The following is a 21322-nucleotide window of genomic DNA, read 5'->3' on the forward strand; positions in this document are numbered from 1 at the left end:
TTGCAGGCAGGGCTTGCACTTGCATTATTTGCATTTCTATAAAGGAAGGCCCTGTTATTATAGAACTGCATGTGCGTTCTGAGGGCCTCTAATGGGCCTCCCTTTGTACAGTCTCTTAGCAACCAATTGAAGTTTGTAAGCTGAAACAAAGAGAGTCAAGTCCATCACTCCTTGGGCACATTCCTCTGAGTCTAGCCTGGCTTTGCGAGAGCTAGCCTGGGGGATTCATGCCTTTTCAATCCCTGCTCAATGATTATTTCACATGGGAAGGAAAGGGAATTGGGAAATGGGGAGATGGGTTAAGGACCAGCTCTGCTCTGTCTTTAGAACTTCACCTGAAATCAGATTAAAGCCCTCAAAAGAACTGACCTGCATTTGTTTATTCTAACAAAAGAGGCAACACTGTTTGACAGGCAAGAGTGTCCTTTAGGGTCCGTAGGCATCCTGCCTCTGTCACATACTAGTTCTGTGTCCTTGAACGGATTAGACTTCTGGTCTTCAGTGTCTTCATTTTGCCACACAAGAACAAAACTGGAACTGGTATATCATTAGTTAAACAAATGTTTATCCAGGATTAGGGTTCCTTATGGGGTGGGCAATGTCCCTGGTGCTGAAGGGACCAAAGACTATAAAGCAGATAAAAATTCTCGTCATTAGATACAATTGTCCTATGCAGAAAGATAGAGAAACTCTCGACATTGAGAACATCATGGAAGAGCTCCTTAGAAATGTGATCAATGAGCAAGATCTAAGCCACAATCCCACACAAAAAGCTTAAACATTGTACACAAAACAGAGGTTGAAATGCTAAATACATTTTTATTCGTTAATTTGGTAACGGTATTAGCCATTCGTTCACCCACTGATTTACTCATTCACTTAATACAATGACTAATTCTGAGTCACTTACCTATGCATCCATTCATCCTTCCAGCCATCCAGTTCTCCATCCATTTGACCTTTTCTGAAGGTTGTCAAGAAAAGTGCCATCCCTAATTCAATGTAACAAGTGTCGTAGTAGAAGTGAGAATACACAAGTTTTATAGCAGAGTTTCTTAACCTCAGCTTTACTGCCATGTTTGCCTATATAATCCTTTCTGTGTGTGTTCACGCGTGCGTGTACATGTGTTTTTGGGGAAGAGCTGTCCTACGAACTGGATAATGTTGAACAGTGTCTTTGGCTTCTACCCTCTAGTTTCTTGAAACAGCTCTAACCTGTGACAACCAAACATGTCACTGGACATTTCCACATGTTCCCTGGAGGACAACGTTGTCCCCGGATGAGGATGCCTAGTTTATAGGAACAACTTCCTCTGAAAGAGAAATTAATCCACCACATTTCTCGAGAAAGAAAATCAATCTAGAATGTTAATTTTAGCAGTAATAGCATCATTTTTCAGATATTTTGTTTCCTATAAATATATTGTGTTGGAGGAAAGCAGGAGGACCTTGAGGACGTTTTGAAATTGGAAGTAGAATCTTGCCCTACAGGAATCCCTTTCATCACCTTGGAGAATTGTGACTCAATCCACAAACATTCTCAAGGCTTGCTGAAGTAGTAGTTACTGTAGAGAAATCTTCAGCAACCCAGAATGATAGCCCAGGCTTGATGCCTTTGGAATTCTGTCCTGATTTTATTGGCAGTTACAAAGTTCAATCCACAATTCAGTCCAGAGTGATGAGACTTTCTCTCTAAGGAATTCGATTGATATAAACCACGTGATTTGATGCCTGGGAAAAGCATCATGTCTCGTAGGGCCTCATGTTGAAGCCAGAGTAAGTATCTTGGTCTAAGGGCTCATTTCAACATCAGCATTTTCCAGGGTCAGCTTCTGAATATCAGCTAGGTAACTCAGCTTGCCTGCTTCCTTCCTCCCCATGTGCATCCATTCTTATGGTCATAGTAATCACAGGCAGGTTGTCTGGGAACCCTTTTCCTATCCTGGCCAAGTTATCACCATGTCTTATCTGGATGATCATAACACCTTAAGACTCTTTACCTCACATTATCTCTTGCCTTCTGGCAATCATTTTATGCACAGTGAGATCAAAGTCTTCTTACCAAAGTTAGACTCACGTTTCAAACTCCTAGCCTGTGATATGAGGGTGGCCATGAGCTCCTCTTCTCCCCAAATTCAACATCAACCAGTCTTCCTTTGTGTTCACTCTGCTCATTCATTCACATCTCAGAATACAAATATGACTGTATCACCCTAGCCAGGTCTTCTGGTCAGACAGGTTTTCTCTAGTGGTCCATTGTTCTGAGGACAAGAATATTAACATAGTCTCAGTGTCTGCCACCGTCTATGTCTACTACTCTGACATTATCCTTCATACTCTCTCGCGTCTGTGATCCTGCTGCTGTGTCCTCGATGTGCTCGCTGTGTGCAAGGCCTTAGAATGCACTGCTGTTCCTCCTTCCCTCCATGCCAATTAAACTTTCATCATGCATCAAGTCCGGATGGGATTCAGCACTCTTCCCTCATGGAGACTTCTCTGACCAGTTCTAGTCCTCTTGCTTTACATTCTTACTGCGTAGAGTCCTCTCCTTTGCTGCTCTATAGTTGCGGCTTTACATTCATTTATGTACTTATTATATTAACATCTGTCTTCTAGGCCTTACTCTAAGCTCCACAAGGAATGGGGCTCAGTCTGTTTTGTTACCATTTTGAACCCGGTACTTAGTGCGTGGCATATAGTAGGTGCTCCATCAGTATTAGTTGCGAACTAAATAAAGAGCACACCAGCCAGTCCTTAATTATAAAGCCCCATGGTTGGAGGCTAAGACAAAGGGGAGCTGTTCTGTAGGTACAAGAGACAGATTGAGGGCAAGGCAGACTAGGAAATTATGCTTCAGGAGACATTAGGGCAGGTCAGAACATGGGGAAACCATATTACTTGACTTTCTTTTACCCCTCTGGTTTGTACAGTACCTTCATTCTGTATTATCTGCATTACAAATTCTTTGAAGGTAGAGATAGGGCCTTTATTTCTTAAATTACTTCTGTCTGACATCTAGCTCAAGTTTTGGAGTGTAGTAGCTACTCAGTAAACCTCTACTGAATGACTGCTGCATGCATTATGGATTTAATACAAATTGTATCATCTAAGGCGAGGTCCATTCAGGAGGGATTAGGGAAGGAAAGTGAAGGACCAGGATGGTAATTTATCAGTAGAACATGGTGCATTTAAAAAAAAATCAAAAAGTATAGATGGAGCCTGAATTGTTTCAATCTCCCCCCCCCCCTTTCTTCAGTACTGTGTTGAACTCAGAGCCTCATGCTGAGCTACATCTCCAGCCCTTTTAAATGTTTTTGGAGACAAGATCTTATAAAGTTGCCCAGGCTGGCGTTGAACCTTAGTCTCCCCAGTAGCTGGGATCACTGGCTGAACTGTTTCTTTTAAAGCTAGTGTTTATTGAGAACATACTTTTTTGCCACACTCAGTAGGAAATGCTTTGTATGCATTACCTTAATACCAAAAAGTTCATTTGTAGATGCTGCTTAATTTGTAGATGAGGAAACTCAGCCTTAATTAATTAACCAATTAGCCTAAGATCAGAGAATACTGGCAAAATTATATTCAGACTTGGACCTGACTTCACAATTCTCAGAAATACTTTCATTAACTTGGGCTCACAAGTGAGCCATCCCATCCTTTGCCTTCACCTTCCCACCCGCCAGATGGAAGATTTCATTTCTAGTCGGATCCCAGGGCTGGATAAGAGACAATGGTTCATGGCGAGACATCAAGAGGCCCACAGCCAGGAGAGAGGGCCTGATTCACTCACTGGGTTCCGGGCCACACAAATCTGAGAAGGCTATGATTTCAGGACCTCCCATTTCTCAGGCCTCCAGAACTGGCACGGTAGCCTGTACGCAAGGTGACCTTGGACTGCTACCTGTTTTCCAATTCCCACTGGAAGGGCCCTTCACACCTCAGCAGGCTGAGATGCAGAGGAGGTATTTCACTCTGGTTTCCAGCAATTTGTTCTGCTCTGTGAACTTCAGTGTCTGCTTGTCCAATTTCATGAAAATTGCATTAATGAGTGTTAATTGGCACCGACTCAGCTAGTGTAGAAGGGACAGTGTCAATGGGAGGGGAGCCCACGCATGTGACAGTTGGATCCTGGAGCTGCTGAAAATTAGGATTCTGCATGGAAGCCTAAGTCAGAGGTGACTTGTAGGGCTTCTATCTGCTCCTCCCATAGAAGCCAATGCCACTCCACAGGCCTTTGAATGAAGCAGGGACACTTCCACTTCCGGAACGAGGAGACGATTTGCTTCAGACAACTTGGTCAAGATATTCATTCATTCATTCATTCATTCATTCGTTTTTTTGAACACCAGGCCCATTTTGGGCTCCAGAAAATCAATAGTGAATGAAGTACGAGAGCATTGTCTTCAGAAAGTTGACATTTTAACTGGTTGGTAAACAATACTCAAGGAAAGATGTTGTATAATGTCAATAGCATCTTCACCTCACACCACTATGTGCTCCATTAAATGTGAGGTTGGGTTTTTCATTTTAATTTACTTTTTAATTGATACATTAAACTATAATGAAAGTTGCACATGTGAATGAGATACCATGTGGTAGTTGATACATGTACATATCGCACCATCAGGTTAGACATATTTATCTCCTCATATATCAGTCCTTTTTTATGGTGAAAAATCTTCAAATTAGTTTCTTCTAGCTTTTTTTGTTTTTGGTACCAGGGATCGAACTCGGGACCTTGCACTTGCAAGGCAGGCAGCGGCACCACCGAGCTAAATCCCTGGCCCTTTCTTCTAGCTTTTTGAAATGTATAGTACGGTACTGTTCGCTGTAGTCCACACATGGGAATAGCTCGCCGGAGCTTCTTGCCCCTGTCTGACGGTGACGAAGCGCCCACTGATCCACCCTTCCCATCCGTGACCACTCCTTATTTTCACCAGGCTCTGATACCCACAGCCCTTCTCTCAGCTGCTACGAGGTTAACCCTTTTAGGTTTCACATAGGAGCAAGAGCACGTGGTGCTCGTCCTTCTATGCCTGGCTTATTTCACTTTGCATGATGAGCTCTAGTTTCACTTGTGCCATTGTGAGCGACAGAATTTCACACTTTTTATGGCAGAATGGCATTCCATTGTGTATTTGCAGCATATTTTCTTTCTCCATTTATCAGGTGAGGAGACTTTAAATTGTTTTTATTTCTTAGCTGTTGTGGATAGCACTGCAATGGACGTGGGAGTGCAGATATCCCTTTGATTCTTTTTTTGGCACCGAGAATTGAACTCAGGACCTTGTGTGTGCCAGGCAGGTGTGGTGCTGCTGAGCTACATCCCTGGCCCAGATGGCCTTTGATGTATAGATTGTATTTCCTTTGGGTATACACCAGGTAATGGGAAGGTAGTTCTGTTGTTAGTCTTTTGAGAAATTTCCATTTGGCTTTCCATAACAACTAATTTATATTCCAAATTGGGCTTTTAAACAGCTTTACTGAGATATAATCAACATACCATAGAATTCATGCATATATAGTGTATAGTTGAATGATTTTTGGTATATCTGTGGGATTGTACAATCTTCATCATAGCCAAGTTTAGAATATGTTCATCATCCCCAAAAGAAACTTCATAATCTTTAGATAACATTCTCTTACCATTCAACCCCTACCCCTAGTCTATCGAACTACTAATCTACTTTATTTTCTCTATATTTGCCTACGCTGGACAGAAAAAAGGTCATATTTTGAAACTGAGGGAGGAAGAAAGAGACTTTACTGTCCTTATCTTCCAAATGCAGCCTCATGGGCTCAGTTTCCCTTGGAGCTTCCTCCAAGATCCAAGTCTCCATTGCTTTATGGCCTTGGATGTGGAGGAATTATGGAGGCTGGGCAATGTCCTGCTGCAAACTCCTCTTTTATGCTTTTACGTCCTACATATAAATCTCAGCTAGTGTCCCATGCTCAGAGCCAGGCAGGAAATCCTGAGGGTAAATTTGTACATGTGGACACATCAGAGCCTCTGCAGTTGTGCAGTCACATCTGCAAACATTACCTAAGCACATCACACTTGTAGAAGCTCCACCGGAGTCCAAGGTGCTACAGTCTTCCCCCTAACTGCTTTAGTTCCAGGGGCTCTGGTCTCCCTCCTTCTTGTCTCCTTTCTAGCCTGCTCTTCCCAAGATTCCAGAATAAATATTACAAAACACGGATATGACCATGTCCCTCTTGAGCCAAAGAAAATCCCACAGGATCCTCAAGACAGTCAAGGCTCCACTTCACAACCCCAAGGTCCTGTGTCACTCAGACCCCGCTAACCTTCCCAGTATCACCTATTATTATCCTCCCTTCATTGTTTGAATTTCTGGTACTTCCTACAAAGCATCCAATGTTCCCAGGTAGGCAGGCATTTGCCCTCTCTGGGGTACTTTTTTCCCACTGATATTGACTACTTTACTCCTAGCCATCCTTCAGATCTTAGCTTAAAGGCTACTTCCTTTTGAGACCTTCCTTCTTCCTTTAGGACGTAGTGAGGTATGTGTATCACTCTCTATTGCTACTTAATAAATGACCCCAAAATGCAGTGCCCCAAAACAGCAAAAGTGATCTCCCATTTTCTGTGAGTCAGCAAGTAAGGAGAGGCTCAGTTGAGTGTTTCCACACCAGGATATCTTGTGAATCATAGTCATATTAGTGGCTGGAACTGCCATCATCTGAAAGCCTGACTGAGCTGGAGAGTCTACTTTCTAGATGGTGCATTCATGTGGCTATTGGCAGAAGGCCTCAACTCCTTTCCTCATGGGCATCTCCACAGGGCTGCCTGGGCATCCTTACACCATGGCAGCTGGAGCCCCCAGAGTGAGTGATCCAAGAGGAAGCAAGCAGAAATTTGCAGTACTTTCTATGTCCTAGTACACTGTGACTTCTAGCATGTTCTATGTATTAGAAGCAACCCAGCTCTCACTTACGAAGGGGAAGGGAAGTAAGCTCTACCTCTGGAAAGAAGGATTTAAAAGAATTTGTGGAGATATTTTAAAAATGCCATAATACCCCATGTCTCTGCTGCCATGTATCCTGCACACAGCCCTAAATGGCTCTTAGCACTCTGTGTAGCCTATCTTCCAACCACGAGTTCCTTAAGGATAAGGACCTGCTTCTGCCCACACTAATATTCCTAAAATCTAGCAAAGTTTCTTACATGATATTTGCTAACTGTTTACTTGATCCACCTGTTTGGACAACCAAAGTTATAGATCAGTGCTTCTCAAACTGTGACGTGCACGCATGCAAATCACTCTGTTACCTGGTTAAAGTGGGAGTTCTAATTTAATAGGTCTGAAAAGGAGTATGAGGTTCTATTTTCTGAAAAGCTTTCATGCTGATACTTTGCCCTTCATTCAGTAGGGAAAGTCTAGAAGATACAGTCCCATTCCCAGACAAGCTTTCTAACCTAGCTGAGACCCTAACTGCATCCAGCAATGTCTCTAGGCTACTGGGGAGGTGGTACCTGCCAACCCATGGGCACATCAGTGGCACACAGCCGATGCTCCTTGGCCAGTGCAGATTGAGTGAGAGGTCAGTTAATGGAAGTCAAGGAAGGATCCATGAATACAGGGGTGGTTCCAAGCAGGCAGGACATTCTCAGTAGTGTCTGGACTGTAGAGGTGGGAAGGGTCACTTACAAGTGTGTAAAGGGGCTATATGGCATAAGGAATGGCAAGGGGGAAGTTGAATAAACTACCTACAAAAATATGATAAAAAGTGTGGGATGGTGGCAGATGAGGGAGTCTGTGCCCCCATCCAGAGAACTCATGATGCCCAGGCTGTCTGGGGCACACCACTTTAGTTGGTGGCAAAGGACATATTTGTCCTAGTCCACCTAGTTCTTGGGATATGCGATAGATTCTAAGCCTCATATTTTTTAAAGAAAATCAAGTGAATCTGGAACACTGAGATATTGTCTGTGAATACTGTGGATATCTCTTTGATCTTTGTTACTCTGATTTCAACAATATGGGGCACTGGTGTGTGTATTTGTGAAAACTGAGATCTTAAGACAGGCTTCTTCTTACCATATGAAGAAGGACCAATGTAAGCATGGGCAACAATGATAATCTCCAGCATTTGAGGGTTTCTATGCATTTAATCCAGTGTTTTCATCCTTAACTTCACATTGGAATCACTTGGAAGCTTTGGGAATTACTGATTCCCAAGTTCCATTTCCAGAGATTCTGATTTGGGTATTCTAGGGTGTGGCTTGGGCATCAGGATTTTCAAATTTCCCCCAGATGATGCTATTGCCTGGCCATGATTGAGAGTGGTCGGTTTAATCTTACTTGAACCCTTCACTAATAGGTAGGACAGGTAAGACTACTTCCTTTAAAAAATGGAAAAACTATATCACAGAAAATAGAGTGACTAAAGTCACACAGCCAATAGATGAAGGGGTCAAACAATCCATGTTAGTTGGCTAGTACCCTCTCAGTTTACATCACCAATATTCCTCCATGTGGTTAGTACTAATGCTCATTACCTAGAGGAAGAACTTGAGGGATGGAGCAACAGTGCTTCTGGACAAAGATCCAACTTTAACATAGAGGGTGGTTAGGCTTCCACGTCTCTATGTCCCTGAATGTTTCTGTGCCCATTCCCAGTCTTTCAAGCTAACTTTGAGCCAATATTCCTAGTAGATGCATAAATCCTTCAATGACAAATTAATGTCACTGTCTGCTGATGAATAGCCAAGCTTGGAAAATAAAAGTTGGCAGGAAGGACTGCACTTCATTGGACCCAACTATATAATGAAAATACTATTAGTTCTAAGCAATTTTCCCTCCTGGAGTTCACCCAAGTTCGTTTTTGAACCCTTGGAAGCTTCCTGCTGGCTGTCCATCCCTGGTTGAATGAACAGGTGACCTACCGGCCCACCAACCATCCCAGTTGAATGAGCTCATGATAAATTAAGAATGAGCCTGCAGATGTTGAAATCATTTTCCTTGTGGTGAAGAAGATCACAAGAATTTTACCAAAATTTAAAAGACATTATCTAAAGAACAGAGTCAAAGTGCACAGACATCACTTGACAAGCTAGGATTGTGTTAAATCGAAAAACGGAGGGGAGTGTATTTTGTGGAAATTGTTATCATAGCTGGCACCCGGGCTCCTCCTAAGAGCGCTCTACACCGCGCTCTACGTAAGTTTAGAATTCAAGAGAGATCTTCACTTTTTGGATTTCCTTAGGTGAGGAATGTGAAGCTCTGAGGGGTTGGTCTGCAAAGAGGCAGAGAGATGAAAAGAGATAATGGTATTTTTGCGAGGTGGGGGAAAGTGGCTAGCAGGAGAGACATGATCAGAGGGTGAAGAGAGGGAGATGAAAGCATGTCTGAAAGTTGTGTCCAATACTACATTCTAAATCATTTAAGATGCTCTCATGGGTTCCCTCACCCGAAGGCTTGGATAAAATCTGCTGTCCACATAGCTCTGCAATAATGTTTTCAAGGAACAATGGGATTGGGGTACTTATTAGGGAGGGGTAATTTAGTGCGGTAAGGAGGAAATAAAAGAACACAGCAAAAAAAGGGTGATCTGTAAGATGAATCAATTCAGTAACAGTGGAACCCAGGGCTGTAGCTGAACTTGACTCTCTCCAAGGACCTCTAAAGAGATGGGGAGAATATTGTGTTGCCCTCTGTTTAGGGCACTTCAAAGAAACCTCACTTTATGTTCAGAAGGCAAGGTGATGTCATCTTGTCATACCTAGGAACATGAGGAAGATCTCAAGTTGAAAATAGAATGGATGTAGAGAAAAAATAGAGTGCTGTGAGAAAATTACAGATGCAGTAGCTGTCCATTTGTTCGTTCATTCACTCATTTATTTATTCATCCAACAGTGACACACCGTCTTATGTGCCACACTAAGAACACAGACATTGTTCCTGTCCTTGGGGAGCTTTCACCTTTGGCATAGAAAGGGAAAATGACATTTATTGGACTACTCTGCTATACAGACATTCAGATATGTATGTCACATGTATTCTTTAAAAAGCTTTCCCAATAGTATTGTAATTATTATTCCTCAACTTACTGATAAGGAAGCCAAGGCCAAGAGAAGTTGATGAACTTGACTCAAATCTGACTCAGCTGTCATGATGGAACTGGTGTTTGGACACAGGATTATCTGCTTTAAAAACTGGAGGAGACTGGTTATGTTAAGAGGCACTGGGATAGGTAATAAGTGGATTGGGCTTGACAGAGTGACTTAAAAAGTATTCCTTGTATTTCACCTGACTTTTACCCAATCTGCTCTGAAGTCTAACAGCCACCCTCTACCGGTGAATGGAGCGAACTGTGCTTCCTTGTCAGCCCCTCTTTTAGAAGCCTAACACAGCAACTCAGGAAACCTTGGCCACCACATGGTGGATGAGTTTGCTAGCTTAGGTTTTCTGGATGCTTTCTGAGGGGACAGGGAAGTGGCAGGCTGCTGGAGTGACAGTGCAGAGAAACAAGGAGAGAGATGCTGCTCTTTATGACAGGGCCCACTTTCTGCTGCAACTTAACAACCACCCACGATAATCAGTAAAGGGCAGTTCCACTGGCCTTTTTAATGAGTCCTGCTCCTAGGCTATAAGGATAGAAGGAGAAATCCATCACGTTATCCCATAAATGTAAACACTCCACGGATAAGCAAGGGTGAAATTGTCTGCACTATCCATGTGATATTTATTTAAAATGATTTGCTTAAGACAGAACCAGAGCCCTTCTCCTTAGGGAGGTATATAGGAGCTGGGCAGAGACAGTTGGGCCTTTGAGGAGCAGAAATGCATTGGACTGGCAAGCTGAGAAGCTACCTGGGCCTGGAGTTGGCTGTGGCAGTGGATGGACATCTGTTGTTTTGTTGCTGGACACCATCTTCTCCCTTTGAGGATGTTTCTCTTCTACTCCAATCCTGTGATGAGTGGACCTGCCAATCACAGCTTCCTACCCAATCCCCTGGCCACCGGGGTAGCCTCGGACCCAGGTTCAGCCAATCATAGAGCCTTGTTTGCCTGCCCCTAGTAATAGGCCCAGAGTTGGAGTCTCCTGTTTTGGCAGTGGAGACAAAGACTGACGTTTTTGTATTTTGGACGTTGAAGGACAAGGAGCAGGTGGTTCTAGGGTCTTCTTTCTTTACCCCAGGGAGTCAAATATCTGTGGAAGGGACTAGACTCCAACTAGAGCCAGAAAAACTGGAGGAAAAGGGGCCTGTGAGTACTGAGGATACAGCTCCAGTTCTTGAATCTACCTGAGGGCTGACATGGCTCTTGTGCTGTACTTTGCATTTATTTCTGTTATTTTCCATAGTCCATGATTTAATGCATTCACCTTCTGATTAAACTGTGAGTTGAGCTACTGTTACTTGCAAGTGAAGAACCCTGACTAACACAGGCAGGAATGGGGTAAGATAGTATCTTGAAATCCCTTTCTCATGATGCTGCGTTCTTATATGTTCTGCATCAGTGATGGCGGGAATTGGACTTGCACCTATGTGCCAGGATTTGGGGGAACTCAGTGGTCACTGAGACCCCTTTTTCTTTTTTTGGTTAGTGTGTGTTTGTGATACATAATAATTATATTTATTTTGAGGAATTGATAGATATACGTGTTACTTCCTGATTATTTTTATTTCCCCTTCCCGAACTACCCTCTACCTTTTTTATTTGTTTGGTGATTGATGGGACTCATCACAGGAAAGAGTAGTGCTAGGATCGTACAGCAAATCGATGCAAAACCAGAGCTAGGGAGAGCCGAGGGCTTTGTTCTCAGGCCAGTCCTTCCTGCCAGAGTTGGGGTTCATGAGGTTCCACAGAGATTAGTGCAACAGATAAACTAAATTTGAATGCACAAGATCAAGAGGCTGCCAAACTTGACCTTGGGCCAGCCATATCCCCTTTTAGCTCCAGCTCTAAGGCTCTATCCTGATGACTTTCAAAGACCAGGTGAGGATTTCATTATTCTCAGCTTAGTCTGACTCTGAGAGACAGAACTAGAACTTAACTTTCAGCACCCTGGAAGCAAGGGCACAAGGCAACCCCACAAAAAACCTAGCTGGTTCCGCCAGCGGTATGGATTTTAAAACATGTCCATCTATTTAGATTTTGTCCACTGGGGCTACCAAAAAGGCTGGCTGGTGGCGGAGGGGAGCACAGCTGCCATTCCAATGGGGGTAACCTTTCCAATCCCCAATCCCCATTTTTTTTTTTTTTTTTTTGGTACCAGGGATCAAACTCGGGACCTTGCACTTGCGAGGCAGGCGCTGGAAACACTGAGCTAAATCCCTGGCCCCAATCCCCAATTTTTAAAGGTCTCTTTTATATATTGGAGTCTTAAAGAACAACTTTGCTTGAAAAAGGGTTTCATTTGATCTAAAAAGACTTGCAACCATTAGTTTGATGAACTTAAGCCAATTTCTGCTATTTTCTACATGCTGAGTGATAATTGGACGATGTCCTACATCTCTGAATTTGAGGGAACCTCAAAAGTCAAGAGGGTAAGTAGGAAAGAAATTCTACCCAACACTTCAATGAAATAATGAAGTAACTTTATGTTTTACCTCATGTACTGGTTCATTCACTAAATAGAGTGCCCATCCCCTGGGTTCACTGTACTAAATACGGGGGACGCTGCTACACATAGTAAAGGGGATAGCTTTGACTCGTACTCCTACAGAGATTTTAGAAGTTTATTTTTGCTTCACCCAAACCTATTTTTTGAGGCCTTACCTTTAGGAAGAGGAAAGTGAAATTGGCCATTAGATCAAGATAGAACAGGGTTTTGGCAAATCAATTTTGAATCCGCCTGTCTTCCCATCTATGGAGTGACTCACCTCCCCTCCCATGCCAAGCTCAAGGAGGCTGCAGCTGGCAGGGTTCTACATTCAGTTGCTCTCTGCCTGTCTAAAGAGAAGGTTGGAAGGCTATTTTTTTCTATTTGCTAAGATCTTATTTGAATCTCAGTGCCATTCTTTGCTTATTAGGGTAAGTTAAAGGATCATCACGACTCAGCCAGTTGGCTGCTCTCAGTCTTTGGCCATGGCCTTCCAAAGCCACAAATAAATAAATAAATCAAATATAATCAAAGGTAAAACTTTGGTTATAGCCTTGACCATGATGAACATAAGTGGCTTCAAGCAAGTCACTTCAGCCCCCCTGGCTTCTTTTACCTTTACTAATGGAACTCAAATTTAGATTTTCTCAGAGGAATACCAGAGTTTCTGTATCTGGATGGATTTGTTTAGGTAAAATAAGCTGCTGTAACAAATTCATTCTTAGTGGCAAAACAAAATAAATCTTTCTCTCTTTTTATGTCATCATCAAAAGAACGACTCTTGTGGCCTTTCTTGTGGCTCTTCAGAGACTCAGGCCCCTCCTGCATCGTGGCTCTGCCCTCTTTTATGTTGCTATTGCTTTATGTTTCCAAAGTGAGTAGTAGAATAAGCATCCATGCAAATGATGCACAAAAATCAAGATAATTTAAAACAGATGAATTGCCAAGTTGAGAAAGATTGAAAGACGCTCTAGTCAGTTGGAAGTTTTTATGGGCCAAGGTTATAGATGTCCTATATCCTTCCACCTGTATCTCTTTGGCGGGAGTTGAGTCACATGGTCGTATGTAAGAGCAAGGCAGCCTAGAAACTATAGATAAGCTACGTGGTAAAAAGGAAATAGGTTTGCTAAATAGCAGTGAAATAATTATTAATAAACTATGCTACTTGAGCCCAGCTTGGGCAACTCATTGACTTAGTTAGACTTTGTCTCAAAAATAAAAGATGGGCTAGGGATGTAGTTTGCTGTGAAGACCCTGGATTCAATTGCCAGTACTGCTCAAACAAAACAACACAACTGTGGTACTTTGGAAGGCAGTCCCTCCTTGCTATCCTCCCTACAAATAAGGATTTAAAGTCATGTACTTTTGCTGCAGGCAGGAGAGAAACTTCTAGGAGTGTGATGCAGTAATGCAGAGGGAAGTAGCTCTTTTGAGGGCGTATGTCCATGTGACCAGGTTTCCCCAGGAAAGGCCCAGTTTAGGCCTGGGATCTCAGCACTTGTCCAGCTGGTATCCACTGCCAAGAGCAGCTCAGCTAGGACATAAACCATATAGTCATCAAGCCTGTCACAAGGTAGATGACTGACGGAAGACAATAGGAGATTGTGTGAAGATACACAATACTGCTTAACAAGAAGCCATACAACAATGTTCCATAAAGACATTTTTTTTTAATTTTAAAAGTCTGCATCTGAAAACACAGTATGACAGAAAGCATATATATACACCTGCAGTGTTTTTGGTATGATACAGTATTTAATACATCCATTTTTCTGCGAAAAAATTTTGCTTTGTCAGACAGAAACAAACTCCCCTAGACAAAAAAATACAGCTAAGGCACAATTTTGTTGTTGTTGTTGTTGTTTTTCTGCTAACTGAAGACAGGAAGGGTGCAAAAATGGGCAGGGAATGCAATTGTTTCTGAGAATCACATTCTATCTTAAGGAAAAGAGCTCAGATGATTAGAACTTTGATTATTGGTCAATTTCAGATAGTTCAATCTCTCTTAAAATACTCCTTTAAATAAATAGCAAAATATCTACATCTTTCAGTGTGTGCCATGTGAACTTTCTCTCTCTCTTTTTTTAAAACCTTATTTACAGATTCTCTTTTTTAAAATCAATACATTACAAAATATTTCTGTACAGTTTTATGCATATTATGATCTATAACAAAATAGTTATTTTTAAAAACTATATCACTGCATGTCTTTGAAAACAAAGAGGGAGACAGTAATAATTTATCATGAGGCCTCTAAAACAAATGGTATTGACAACATAATATTTTTTAAAAAGACAAAAAGACTATAAAGAAGATTGCGCTCAATTCTAGTGAATTTCCTGTGAAAACCCGAGGGTTGTCTTTGGCCTCCATCAGTACGAGAATGATGGAGGATCAAGGATGGATTCTGAAGGCAGGGAGGGACAATCCTTTTGAGAATGCGACCCATCCGCTGGGGATATTTAATGCTATCACTTTCCAGGCAGGAAGGACGAAGAGATAAACTAAGAAATTCTCCTCACTTCTCACCCTTGATGAAGTACACGAAGTCACCCGGCCTTGGGGGCAGGCGGGGTTTGGAAAGCCAAGATGGTGAACTCCCTGCTGGTGACCCCGCCAGCCCCTCGCGGTGGTAATGCTCTCGAAGAGAGTGCTTCAGGAGTCTGCTAAGGTTTTTGTGAGCTCTCAAGCCTCCATTTTGCCCAGAGGAAAAACAGAAGAGCATTTTCTTAAAGATGACATTTTTAAGCAATTTCTATCACATCTGCAAACTACATATTGGCAGCCCCTGACTCAGGAGGGCACCACAAAAAGCGTCAAGATGCTCTTTCTTTTGGATAGCGGTGAAGATCAGAGGAAGAGGACAGTCAGCTTTCCGAAGTAACTTTAAGGCCACATTTCAAAAAGGAGAAACCTAAGGCTTTTTGGGGTGGGGGTGGGTAGGAGAAGCAAGTTGAAGGGAAGCGGGGAGAGGAGGCAGCGTGGGGAACGGGGAACGGCGCAAGGTGCGGAGCCCGTGTCCTGGTGTGCCTGCAGGCAGAGGCAGTCGGGAGCACCCCCAGCCGAGCGGGGAGAGGAGAGGCTGCTGTCTCCCTGCGCAGGGCTTGGCAGGAGCCGAACCAAAGACAACATGAGGGGTAGACACGGGTGGCACATGAAAGCCCTCCTCAGTCTTAAGAGGATCCTGTACAGTATCTTGTTTGCAAGGTAAAAAAAATAAAACTTCTAAGTTAGAGAGAGAGGTGGGGGGAGAAAGAGGAGAGGAGAAAGAGGGAGAGAGCGAAGGAGAGAGGAGAGAGAGTTTGCATAGATTGTACATTTAGCTCCAGCAGACATGGACACCTTCACTTCCCCCAGGTAAACTTCTCAGCAGACACAGTGAGGTAGCTAGCATCTGTGGTTGACCCATGGACAAAGTCAGGCAACTGAGGCAGAAGCAAAAGAACTTCCTGTGAGCAAGCACAGCTCCACTTTTTGGAAGAAGCTTCCAGATGTGGCAGATTGGTTGCCAAGACTTGGGATCTGGAGAGAGCTCTGCGGTGTCACTCCCCATCCCCTCCTCCTGGACCCTGTCATTGTCATTTCTGCCTGCCCTGTTGGAGTCCTGGAAGTGAGGACTTCTGGATCTCTAAGCGGGGACATCCCAGGCCTCCAGATTCTTCCCTCCAGCACACACCATCTTGGGACCAAGAGAGCTAACAGGCCTGCCCTCCTGTGTGGGAAGGAAATAGCCAGTCAGAAATCCTATTCTCTTCAAAATTCAACAGGAGTTATTCTTTTGCTCTTCACTGTGCTGGCTCTTTCCCTCTTTCACTGGGCAAGACCTCACCTCATTTGAAGCCATCTCTCCAGAGCAGAGTTTGCTGGGCATGTGTAAGTGGAACTATGAGATTTTTTTTCTCACCCTGTTAAAAAAATATCTAACACCGAAAGGTCATATTTTCTGTTAAAACATGGATTTCTGGCTTCCCTTACCAAATTGGAAAAATGCCACCACAATGAGCTTGTATCCTTACACCCGACGACAGGCTGGCGCTAAGTAGCAGCTGCTCTTTCTAGATGGGTCCTGCACATGCCAGTCAGACCACAGTCCCCACCACTCCCTTTGTCCTGCACCAATAGCTCCACTCTTTGGTTTGTGTCCTGGACCTCATTAAGCACTCAGGACTCCTGCCTTTGAGTGGCCCTCTGATCAGGCAAGTCTTTACATGCTCAAAGCTGAGCGTGCTGATAGCAGTGTCCAGTGTACTTCCCACCTTTGAAATGCTGCCAGGGAGCTGGTGTCCCAAATCCTCAGTGAACTTGGTTGTAAAAAGGGTCCTTCCTCATGCCCCACACCTGAAAGCTACTGCTCTTGTCTATTCTGTACCTTTCTGGCAGAGATCAGTCCCAGCCAATATCCTCCTTGTATATCTTCCTAGAGTAGTGATAAATCAACCTTCTGGGGTAGGGGTTGTGCAGCCTTTCTTAACCTCTCCAAACTCCACATGAAGTTTAAAAGTAAAACTATCAATGAAATAAAGCCAGAAAGACTCTTGATTCAACTAGAAAGACTTTTTCCAATGCAAGGAAGGAGCATGCTCTAACTCAAAGCAAGGGGGCCCTTGAGAAATTTCTCACTTCCTCTTTGGGGACTTGCTGCTTTGCACATGATTTGGGAAGTGGGATTTGGAAATCCTGGCCACCTTCTGAGCTTCTTTTCTGCCCAAATGTCACTGGGTGAGTGAGAAAGATGCATGCAACCACCCTCTGCGAATACTTCCTTCTCCCAGTAAGCTGAGACCCAACTCTCCCCTTTTAGCCTTCTGAGACTCTAGGGACCCAATTAGTGGCCAAGCTCATCGCTTCCAGCCTCCACAGATGGTAGCAGGGTTCCCAAAGAGCATGGCTCCCAGAGATAGGAATTCCCCAGGCAGCCACAGCTCAAGGATGCCTGGCCTGTGGCCTCCAACTAATAAATCATTAGGCAGGTATTAAAAATAAAAGCGCTAACACTGTTTTCCCTGGGAAACATCTCTTTTTCTCAGATCATGCTGGGTGTTGTTTGGGATCTTCTTTTCTTATCAAATGCAACATCTGCAAAATTATTCTCTGGTCCCAAAACAGAGGAGACAAGGAACACTGATGTGACTTCCCAGCTCCCAGAATTAGTCACCACGAGTGAGGAGGGAAGCCTTGGGGGAGGAGGGTGGTCCCAGACTAAGCCATCTCTGCCACTTCTGGACTTGTTCTAGGATGGGAAAAGAAGTCAAAGATGTCAGTGGGTCAGGAGGGGCCTCGCCTCGGAGTCTGCAGCTCGCATTTTATACAGGGACCTGTCAGGGCCCAGCTCCTGAAGCCACTGAAAATAACACTGCAGAAAACACAGGGCCCTAAATGCTGGGCAAGAAAGGAAAAGGGGAAGCCTCCTGGACCCCAACAGCCTCAGGTGAACCCTGGCCAGAGGCAGAGGCTTCAGAAGAAAGAGGATGTGGCACTGGCCTGGGGTCTCCACAGCTTGGAAAACCACTCAGGATCCCGTGGGCTTTGGACTTTCTAGGGAAGCCACTCTGAGGTCAGTATTCACTGTCGAATCCACTGTCGATGACGGCTGTCTCCTAGGCTTCCCTGGCTGGGTCCCAGGACCCTCTTCCCCTTGGAAGGAGCCTGTTCCCCTCTATCACAGTCCTCTCAAGGCTCATGGTCAGGCTGGCCACAGGGAGTCCCCCCCGGACCCAGCAGCTCCAGGCAGCTCTCGTCAGGCAGCACACTGTCTCCTCCCCAAGGCCTCAGCCATCACCTCCCTGTGCCCGGGCGGGCAGGGATGGTCAGGAATTCCAGCATTCTCGCACTGGAATGGGAGGGTGGGGATGACACCCTGCGTCAGGAAAGTGAGGCTCCAGAGGTCCCAAAGGCACCCACTTCACGCTGGTAGATGAGGCCAGCTGAAGCTTTCTCCTGGTGTCCAACACCCCTGCTTTCCTCTGAGAACAAGGAGGATGTAGGGTGACATCCAGAGACAGAGTCAGAATTAGAGCTAGAGAGAGAGGGACAGACAGACTAGGGCTGAGAACAGGGAGGAAGGGAGCCTTTTGTGAATAAAGGCAGCTTTAGTTAGTAAGAGAACATAAACGACAAGCTGCAAAAACAGCACCTACACCTTAGTCATTGACTAAAACATATTAAATAATAAATATCTGGTATCCCTTCTCTATGTCCTCCATTGCCAATGGGGCATCTGGCTTTGCTGGGCAGGAGAGGGCAGCACAGCAGGCGGGCCACTGAGCTGGACCGTAGCACCCTCACACCTGCACTGGGGAAAGGCCAAGGACTGGCTCACTCGGGAGGGAGGGACGGGCGTGACTTTCCCCAGGGAACCCTGTCTTTCAGAGAATGTGGAGGTCAGGGAAGGGGGCCACCGGGATGGTGCCCCAGACGAGTAGGGGTGGCCCGCCCGGGGCATGTGGCAACAAAAACATTCCGTTCTCTGGTAACTCAAGCAATTTGAATAATATATATATTTTAAAATTTAAAACATCCTTTAGGAACACTTTTGAAACTCAACCATTTTTATGTTGCACGTCCAGATGGGCCCGTGGGCACCCTGGGAAAGGAAGGGTGTGAAATTGAGAACCAAATCTGAAATGCTTTTTTCTGAATGTGAGAAGTCTGGTCCATGGGTTTGGTCACTGCCAACAGCACCAAATGTGCGACCCACCAAAGCTTTGGAGCCTGACCTCAGCACAGAAGGGCTCTGGCAGGTGACGGGCACACCTGTGCTGTCCAGCTCAGGAGTCTTCCTCCCACCCATCTCTTGTGGGGTCCATGGCCATGATCCCCAATCCCAGGGACCAAAGAGGTCACGGTCTCAGTCTTGCAGGCCATGAATCGCTTGGAGACATGAGGCTCATGCTCACGAGATAACCCCATTTCTACTGCCACACATAACAGCCTGCAGGGAGGGTGGCCTGGACCCACGGACAGATGGCAGCCACATGCCCGAGTAGACCTTGGCCAAATGGCTTTCTTGCTCTTCTAGATATCACAAAGAATAGCTCAACAGGAGAGGAGCTGGAATCCTCCCAAACATGCCACATTCCCAACAGAGGCCCTCGCCTGTGACCTTCGGTGGCCTGTTGTTTCAGAGTGGGTTCCCAGCCACAGGAGCAGGGAGAGAAGCAGAAGGGCAGCTGGAGCTCGTACCTTCAGTCTGGGCAGTGCTTGTCTCACTGGGTTGTGCAGAGCCCTTGGGTTTAGGAGCAGGACCTGAGGAGATGCCCTTGGCCAAGGGACCTCCAGCCAGCTGAACTTGAGAGGGAATCTTGCACCTCTCAGCTTCAACACAGCAGCCTGGATTTTACCTTCACCTTGAACTTCTACCTACTACTGAGCTGAGTAAACAAAGTTCTGCTGCTCATAAAAAGATTTGAAAATCACTTGTGTTGGGGTGGCGTGGGGGGAGAGGTACAGATCACTGAAGGGGAAGACGGGGACCTGCAGGAATTGGGGGCCACCCAGAGGGAGGGAGACCACCGTGGTGCTGGCACTGAGCCACCCCCACCCTGGAAGCCAGCTTGCCCGATGCAGGCTGCTCCACTCTGGCCTCCAACCCCCCTGCCCCGTTGTTCTCTGGCCAGGAGGTTCACCCAGAGCGGGGGGCCAGGATTCGGGCCCCTCTGGCTGCTTTCCTGTTGAGAGTGTGCTGTGGCCCATGTGTGGCCAGTGCTACCTGAGCCGGCCATCAGGCTTGACCGCCCCCAGCTCTGACTTGGGGTCAGGGCTGAAGGAGCTCCAGGCTGTCTGGCTGCAGGCCTGCATGACTGGGCAGGCAGTAGGTCCCGTGGCACAGACGTCCATAGCGGTCCACATCCTGCCCACTAGCGAGTCCAGCCAGCTCTCCAGTGCTGGGCCTGTGGAGGCCGCGTTCCTCCGAGCCTGCTCCACCTGGGCAGGGACTATGGGCAGGCTGAGGACTGGATTCAGGCTCTGGAAACTCTGCTCCATGTAGGCACTGCGGAGGGGCCCATTGTGCAGCCTCAATGCCTCCTCTGAAAGCAGAGAGAATGGTGATGTGTTTAGAAGAGCCGCTCCCTGGGCACCTACGTACTTTGTACCTGGTGCTGCACTGGGCACTGTGTATCACCTCTTTTAATTCACACATGTCTCTTAGGGCAGTGCTTTGAGCCATCCTATTTTATAGGTGAAGAAACAGCCTGCCAGGATGGAACTCACCTTGTTCAGGGCATGGTGCTTCCTCTACTCATTCAACACCTATTTATGGAGCCTCTGCAATGGTCTAGACACTCATTCAATAGTTACTCTTAAGCTCCACTTTGCAAGACATTCATTCAACCCACCCTTATTAGACATTTATTATTTGCAAGACATTTGTTGATCTATTGAGTGGACACAGATATATGAAATGCCTATTAAGGTACACAGCAGGCTCCACTCAAGGTAGCGGAGTGAACCAAAATGAGAGTTTATGTTACAGTGATGGCCAAAGAAGTCAGTCTCGCTGGAGAGCCTCTCTCCACTTGCACTCTGCAGAGGATGGCAGGCGGGGAGGGCCGATCAGACTGACAAAAGGCAGGACCTTCAAAAGGAGCAGCTAACAAACTTTCAAAGGCTGGGAACCAAATATCGTGGTTGCTGCAAAAAAACTCCTAAAAAATGAGGTTAATGTGGGAAATGCTGCTACAGTATCAGCTCATGATGCTTGCCTCTGTAATTAAATTTTCCTCAATTCCACCTCATCAGAGTTCTTGAGATT

The 21322-nt window shown here is 45.2% G+C and overlaps 1 protein-coding gene across 3 annotated transcripts in view; it reads right to left on the minus strand.

Moving 5' to 3' along the window:
• Positions 1-14220: 14220 nt before the first annotated feature.
• Positions 14221-21322, minus strand: part of Xylt1 (xylosyltransferase 1) — a 300525-nt gene continuing 293423 nt past the window's right edge. For all 3 annotated transcript variants that reach the window (XM_087209178.1, XM_004855794.4, XM_087209179.1), the window contains one exon: positions 14221-20597. In XM_087209178.1, the coding sequence (XP_087065304.1) occupies positions 20275-20597 (323 nt within the window). In that variant the 3' untranslated portion in view covers positions 14221-20274. The remainder of the gene's footprint in view (positions 20598-21322) is intronic.

The sequence above is a fragment of the Heterocephalus glaber genome, unplaced genomic scaffold, assembly GCF_053883595.1.
Source record: "Heterocephalus glaber isolate CG9 unplaced genomic scaffold, H.glaber_assembly_v1.0 deba00000943, whole genome shotgun sequence".
NCBI classification, from domain to species: domain Eukaryota; kingdom Metazoa; phylum Chordata; class Mammalia; order Rodentia; family Bathyergidae; genus Heterocephalus; species Heterocephalus glaber.